The following is a 7,963-nucleotide window of genomic DNA, read 5'->3' as shown; positions in this document are numbered from 1 at the left end:
TATTAAAGATAAAAACCTGAACTTTTCTCTCTTATTTCTTATCATGTCATTGATTCAGAATTTGGAATATTGGACAGTAGATCAAATAATCTCTGATGATTATGGAGGAGAAGAAATTAAAGCCAGAAATGTGTAGGGAGGAGGTTGGAGTGGATGGACGGGTCAACGAAACGTTGGACTTTAACCAAGACTATTAATTAATATGAAGAAAAAGTGAATTCATCGTGAAAAGTTCCATCTTTGAGCTCAAATTAACAAAGAAGTCAACTAGTGATATTTTCTGAACCACATGTAGCTGCAGGTCACAATAATACAAAATTAAACGTAAAATACTTTAGTAGGAAATACTTGGTAGCAAAAGTAGGAAATAAAGTTTATTTTCATGAACTTTGGTAACTGATTGAGCAGGTTTGACAAGTTGTAGCTCAAAAACTAAAATATTGGTAGATAATCTGATTTAATCTCTTCCATAATCAGAGATTATTTGATCTATTTGTCCAATATTCTAGATTCTGAATCAATGGCATGATACGAGAGAAAACTTCAGGTTTTTATCTTTAATAGTTCCTCAGATATTGCTGAAGTAACCAGTAGACTTTGTAGGGTACGTATACTGGTGGTGGAGATTGTCCTGTTTAAAAACATCTAAAAACACACAAAAATACATGAAACACACTAGTTTTACCACAAATGGAAGGTTTAAGATCTAACAATTCCCAAAAGAAAGTCTAATAGTTCCTCAGATGTTGTTCAAACAGACTCAGATTTAATGAGAGAAAAACCTGATGAAAGTGACAATATCTCATAAAATGAATATATGAAGTTAAAACTTCAGATATCTTCATAAACATCCATATTTGATGCTATAAAAGTTCCAGGTAGATCAGAAGAAGGTGGAGCTGAAGTTCTGATGGTTTCTGATGGACTAATAAAACTGAGAAGGACTTGTCATGAATGTTTTTTTATTATTATTTATGAACCTGCTGTTGTGTTTTAATGAACAAACATCTGGTCTACAAAACGTCCCTCAGGCTTCAACGTATAAAAGCAGCAAAGATTCATCTTCTGAAGCCTCCAGTTGAACATTTTCTCGACCCCAACGATGAATTAATCGTTGAAACAGTTCGACGGCGTTAGTCCAATAAAAGACGATGAAGTCCAGAAGGAATCCTCCAGAACTGCCGTCGTATTTCTGAATAAAAACTCTAGAAACCTGCCAGTCTATCTCAGAGCCAGGATGTGGACCTGGTAGATCTCCTTGGGAAAGTTCATCTGCTGCTCCTCGTGGACAATCCGGAGTCCGGCCGAGTCCACCAGGCGGCGGACGATATCCAGGTCCCGACAGACGCTGCTGTCCACCTCGTCAGGGACGACGCCTTCGTACGAAACGTTGTCCTTGATGACGACCAGGCCGTTGGGACGGAGAGCTTTCTGACAGCGACGCAGGAAACTCACCAGGTGCTCGTCTGTCAGGTGGCCTGGAGGAAAGACTGGTGTCAAAATGGAACCACAACGGTCTTCTAGCTCAGAAAATAAAACTCAGATAAGCCCTAAACTACAGGAAAGTCTCCGACGAGCTCCAGACAAAAACCTTCGTGTTCGGACTGTATGTTTATTAAATATTAATTAATGGCCAAAGTTAAAGTCCAATGTGTTGTTGACCCGTCCATCCACCCCGACCTCCTCCCTACACATTTATGGCTTTAAAATGGAACCACAACGGTCTTCCAGCTCAGTAAATAAAACTCAGATTATCCTTCATCGATAGGAAAGTCTCCGTCAAGCTCTGTTGGACTCGTCCATCCACCTCGACCTCCGTTCATGTTTAATTTAAACTTTTATTGATAGGAAATTCACCGTCGAGCTCTCAGACAAAAACCTTCATTCATGTTCAGAGTAAAAACATGAAATAACTTGAAATATATCATATCATAGATCAGCAGCTCAAGCTAATATTTTCTGACATTTTAGGAAAATATTAAGGATTCTTTTCTTTTTTTAAAGAAACATCTTGATAAAAGATATTTTATTTTTCATTTCATTAGTATGTTTTGGACATTTTTAGGCACGTTATTGTTGTTTTCAGATATTTGTTATTAATACTTTTCTGAAATTCTACTAATATTTTGTAGATGTTTTAAATTTTTATTTCAGATTGTTTTTTGGACATGTTAATTGTTATGTTTTAGAAATATTTTAAAATTTTTTCTGACTTTTTGTTCTTTTTTGGTAAACTAATATTTTTCAGAAATTGTATTAATATTTTGTAGATTTTAAAAATTGAATGTTTTTTGAGACATGTTAATAGTTATGTTTTAGCAATGTTTTTTATATATATATATATATAGATATAGATATAGATATATATATATATATTTTTTTTTTTTTTTTCCACTTTTTTGGACATTTAAAATAATACATATTTTGAACAGATTTTTTTCTATCATTTCTCAAGGACATTTTTAATATTTTTCCAGACATTTTTGTTATATTAAAATATTTTATTTACATTTGTTGGATTTTTTTTTTTTTTTTTTTAGACTTAATACATTTTTTCTAATATTTGTTTTAAAAAATATAATGTTTTAAAATGGTATTAATATTTCAATACTCATTCAATTCATTCAATTTCAATATTCATTAATTATTGTTTCATTAAAAAATATTTTTCAGACGTGTCTCAGACATTTTAGATATTCCTGATGTTTGTTAAAAATATAGATTTCTTTAAAATTAGCAATCTTTTTCTGGCATGTTATTAATATTACTTTCATAAATTGTAGTAGTTGTTTTTTTCTGAGATATTATTGAAATTTTAACGTGAAAAAATAAATAAATAAAACTTGATGAAAGTTGGTCAATGGGCAATTAAAAAAAAATAAAAATGAATAAATAATTTCACTAATATCTTTATCAATATTCATATTTTATGCTGTAACAGTTTCAGACCAATCAGAGAAGGTCAGTAGAAGTTGTACTTTAATATTATAATGAGAGATATAATGTCTTTTATTATTGTTTTTGTCTAATAATAACCACTTTTCGACCTCAGAAACTTTCAGGAACCTTCAGGATCCGGACTCACCGATGACCCACTGGATCCAGATCACGTCGTATCTTCCGTTTTCCGGTTTGAAGTCCTGCAGACCACAGCAGAAGTAGTTCCCGACCCTCTTGGCTTCTTCTCCCAGGTAGGGTTTGGCTTTATCCAGGAACTCCTGCGTCACGTCCACCAGGTCCACCGTCTGAAACAGCGGCAGCAGCAACCGTTTGGAGATCCGACCGATGCCAGCGCCACAGTCCAGAGCACAGACGGGACTCGTCTTCCCCTCGCCTTCCTACACAGGAAGTAAAATATAATAATACAAGCATGATACCGCCACCACCATGCTTTAAAGTAGGTTTGGTGTTCTCACCTGGGTCATAAATATACAAACAGAAATGTTAGTATTTGGTTAAATTTGTCCATTTCCACCTCAGTTCGGTTCTTCCGGTTTCAAACTTCTGGTTCACCTATGACTCCTCTGGACACTATACCTAAAAAAAGTCCAAGTCCCGCCAAAGACAGTCTGAAACCAGTCCTCATCCAGGACCAGATCCAGAGTAGAATAATCCTAAACCAACTTTAAATCACATCCAAAACCAGGCGAACCAAGACTGGAACCAAACATAAACCAGTCCCAAGAAAGTCCAGAACCAGTCCAACATCCAGTCTGAAACCAGTCCAGAAGCTCTTCTAGAAAGCCCCAGAACATGATGCTGCCACCTCCATGCTTGATGGTAGGTTTGATGTTCTTGGGGTTAAAGACCTTTTCTTTGTCCATGTGATCAGCAGCAAATTTGAGTGGAGCTTTGAGGTTCTAGAGGAAGAACTTCCTTCTTGCAAAAGGCCCTGAAAGTGGGTCGACGGTCAGTTTGAAATAACTTCTATCTAGGAAAAAGTTTGGTCTATCATGTTAGTATTTGACCAAAGTTTATGCTGTAAAACTTTAGGGTAAAATCAAAGATGGTAAAGCAGAAGGTTTCGGATGATTTCAAACTGAATGACCCAAACATTGTCGATTCCTTCTGAGCCGAGACATAAACTGAACATCTACCTGGAGTCTATATGTGCGATTAAACTGATAAAACAAGCTTCTTACTCCGAGGAACTTCTGCAGGAAGGCCTTGGACCCGTTGATGTCGATGCTGGAGATGCTGCCGTAGCCTCCTAACATCCCGTCCACCGTGGGAGGAACCTCCCTCCAGTAGTCCTCAGCGTTGGAGTAGAAGCTGGCCTCGTCTTCTGCGATGTCACCCATCCTGTCCACAGAAAACACAGGAAAAATCAATCAAAAGATCAATCAAAAGACCAATAATTACCACCTGGACGCTGAAAATACCTCACAGCAGCATGTAGGCTGGAGTCCTCACAACTAATATGGTCCTGTCGGTTTGTTAGCTTGTTTTTATTTATTTTTAAAACTATTTAGCCAATGTTTTATTCATATATTTTAATAATATTTTCAAACATTTTATTGGTATGTTTTGGACATTTTTAGGCACTTCATTATTGTTCTCAGATATTTGTTAGTAATATTTTTCTGACATTGTATTAATAGTTTGGAGATTTTTTTTTAATTAATATTTTTTTGGACATATTTTTTTGGACATTTAAAAATAGATATTTTGAATTAATTTTTCTGTCATGTCTCAGACAACATTTTTATTATATGAAAATATTTGATTTGTATTTGCGAACTTTTTTTTAGACTTGTTTTTTCTAATATTAATTTAAAATAAGTTTTTTTTAATTCATTATTATTTTTTCATATTTATTATTACTTTGTTAAAAATGCTTTTCCAGATATTTTATATACTTCTCATGTTTGTTAAAAATATATAATTTTAGAAAATTAGTAATTTTTTCAGGTATTTTATTAACATTATTTTTATAAATTGTAGTCACTGTTTTTTTTTTTTTTACTGAAATATTGTTCAAATTTCAATGTACAAAAAAAAACTTACTGAAAGTTGGTCAACGGACAATTTTTACAAAGAATTTTATCAATATTTTCACTAATATATTTATCAATATTCATATTTTATGCTGTAAAACTTTCGGACCGATCAGAGAAGGTCAGTAGAAGTTGTTCTTTAATATTATAATTAGATTTAATATATTTTATTATTGTTTCTGTCTAATATCAAACACTTTTCTCTGACTTCGCCCTCAGAAACCTTCAGAAACTGGACTCACCGATGACCCACTGGATCCACTCTTGATTTTTTGTTTTATTTTCATGTTTTTTGTCTTCATTTTAAGCTCCTGCATGTTTGAATTCTGTCTGTTCTTATTGTTTCAATTCAACTCTGTGATTAAAAGTCCTTCATCCACATTCAAGAGGACGTTTAATCAAAGCTTCCACTTCAGCTGTTTATAGAACCACCAAGGCCAACACACACACACACACACACACACACACACACACACACACACACACACACACACACACACACACACACACACACACACACACACACACACACACACACACACACACACACACACACACACACACACACACTAACTCTACATGTGTCAGGTCAGCTGTCAGCACTCGTCTTGTGACCTGACATTGTTTCTGAAGCTCCGACCGACAGCAGAGAGACTGAAAGATTCACTTCAGTCGACCAGAAAACACAAAAACTGAGTTTATAATTAGATTTTAAACTCATAGTTTAGTGATGTTTGTGTTTAATCAGCCGGATTCAGATGTAAACATCACAAATAAACATGTAGAAAACAACAGAAACATCCTTTAAAACCTTCAAACCACAGACAATATTAAATATGTTTAAATATTCTGATGCTAATCAAAGTGAGCATTAAAATAATAATAATATATCGTCTTATAAATGGCTTATTTCTGTACAAAGTTTCCTGACAGCTGCAGCTAATAATTAATATCACTGTTGATTATTTTATAGATTTATTTGTTATTTTTTTTGTCTCAAAAATGTCAGAAAATGTTGAAAAATGTTAATTTTTCATATGCAAATGTCTAGTCTTGTCCAAAGATTTTCTGTTTACCAGGAAAAAAACAAATATTCAAAGAACGTCAATGTTTTTTTCTGGAAATTTGCTAAAATCGATGATCAAAGCTGATAATTTTTTTTTTGGTTGAACAAAGATGTCATCTTTGGCTTTAAAACGCTGTGAAAATTGACATTTTCACCGTCCTGCGAAATTTTAAAAGACAAAACAATAAAAAATAATCTCTAAAATAATCAGCAGGTTAATAATAAATGAAAATAATAGTTAGTTGTTGTCCTGAGGAGCACCAAAAATGTAGATTTAATTCTAGTTTTTCTTGATTTCCTGCCTAAAATCTCCCATTTACTCTCTAAAATCCACAATAAGAGTCCAGTTTAATTTCATTTCATTGTTAGTTATTTTCTGAATTAATCAATCAGCTGAAATGTTAAAAAAAATACTTATGAATTACTCCAAACTAAGAAAATTAATTGCTATTTTATGCTTTATCTGAACAAATTTTTTAAAAATTAAATAAACATTACATATATTAATATTTACGTGCATGAATGAGTCGGTTAGAGTAATTTTGAAGGTCTTGTTTGAATTTAAAAACAAAACGATATCAGTATTTTAAATTGTGGTGTTTTATTTTCACTGTACAACTATTTAAAAATGCATTAAACTGCTAATTTCTCAGTTTTAAAATATAAAAATATAATACGTACATGTTTTAAATGTCTTTAAGTGATAGTTAATGGTCTTAACATTTAGTATTTTAGATTAATTTTAACGTAAACCTTAATTTTATAGCTTGTCGTCCTGTTTTGTTTATTTTCTTTTATAAATCAACTGAATTTTCACTTGTTGCAGCACTTTGTTCAGTTCAGGTTCTTTTAAACGTGCGAAAAATATAAATAAACTTAATTTAATTTGATAGAACATGTTTCATTTTAACTGTAAAATATATTTTTCTCAGAACTTCTTGAGTTTTAAATGGAGTCATTCATTCTGTGGTACACTATTCTTCATTTTTTCTTCTGTATATTGTAGTAAAGGGGTTAATGCTTACTGAATTATCTCGTGTTGGGAGCTGGAATGATTCTGTAAATTGTTTTAGAGTGTACATGTTCCAGGAAGTTTCTCAGCTCTGTAGCTTTGATGCTAAACCTTTAAACTATGGCACTGAGCTAACTTGTACATTAGCTAAAGTTAGCAGGTAGCTTTCCGTTATGTGTCGTTTTAATGACACACAGTGAGTCTAAACCGACTCTAGTGCAGTGTGTGTGTGTGTGTGTGTGTGTGTGTTAAGTGTGTTTTAATGAGTGTAATGGTATATTTGTGCTAATTTAACAGTAAGTTGTGTGTTTTCAGGCCCGACACGTGCTAACTCTCAGCTAACTGTTAGCCTGTTAGCTGCGGAGCTAAAACTGAGACTTTATCATTCATAAATTACATTAAAACCGTTTTTTAAAGCAGCCACTGACCTGGTCCTCCGCCAGCAGCAGCCTCCTGTCCCTCTCCGGTGCTCGGGTAGCCTCCCCCAGTGTCTCCGGTGTCTCCGGTTTCTCCGTGTTTCTATTCGGGTCCATCGGCGTCATTTCCTTATTTGGCTCCCGGAAGCGGCAGTGACGCAGCGCCGCCTGCTGGACGTCACTATGAACTTCCGGATACACGGTGGATGGAAGGACGGTTAAAAGACAAAAACATCAGGAATCTTCTACTAAACCATCTCTGATTCACGTCAAAGTTTAATATAATAAAATATGGATATTTAAAATTCTATCTGTGAAATTTTAGCTTCATTTATCAAATATTTTCTGAGATATTTGATTATTTTTTCTCACACTGAAACTACGGTCTGTTTGAACAATAATATCTGAGGAATTATTAGGCTTTCTATTGGCAAATATTCGATCTTAAACCTTCCATTTGAGGTAAAATTAG

General features: G+C 33.8%; 1 protein-coding gene across 1 annotated transcript; it reads right to left on the bottom strand.

Moving 5' to 3' along the window:
* Positions 1–945: 945 nt before the first annotated feature.
* Positions 946–7,655, bottom strand: ntmt1 (N-terminal Xaa-Pro-Lys N-methyltransferase 1). The gene is made up of 4 exons (XM_023267894.3): positions 7,504–7,655; positions 4,143–4,302; positions 3,086–3,338; positions 946–1,478 (listed from the first exon to the last, which is right to left on the bottom strand). Exons 2-4 carry the CDS (start codon positions 4,299–4,301, stop codon positions 1,222–1,224), a joined length of 669 nt encoding a protein of 222 aa, XP_023123662.2. The 5' UTR covers position 4,302; positions 7,504–7,655; the 3' UTR covers positions 946–1,221.
* Between the last annotated feature and the right edge of the window lie 308 nt (positions 7,656–7,963).

The sequence above is a fragment of the Amphiprion ocellaris genome, chromosome 17, assembly GCF_022539595.1.
Source record: "Amphiprion ocellaris isolate individual 3 ecotype Okinawa chromosome 17, ASM2253959v1, whole genome shotgun sequence".
NCBI classification, from domain to species: domain Eukaryota; kingdom Metazoa; phylum Chordata; class Actinopteri; family Pomacentridae; genus Amphiprion; species Amphiprion ocellaris.
This window is presented reverse-complemented; position numbering and strand designations above follow the sequence as displayed.

What these genes read in the sequence shown, in the direction of transcription:
- ntmt1 (XM_023267894.3), bottom strand. Translation starts at nt 4,301, where the DNA reads ATGGGTGACATCGCAGAAGACGAGGCCAGCTTCTACTCCAACGCTGAG. An exon ending in TCCTGCAGAAGTTCCTCGGA is followed by an intron (nt 3,339 to 4,142) that starts GTAAGAAGCTTG and finishes CTTCCTGTGTAG; the next exon opens with GAAGGCGAGGGGAAGACGAG. An exon ending in CTGGATCCAGTGGGTCATCG is followed by an intron (nt 1,479 to 3,085) that starts GTGAGTCCGGAT and finishes TCTTTCCTCCAG; the next exon opens with GCCACCTGACAGACGAGCAC.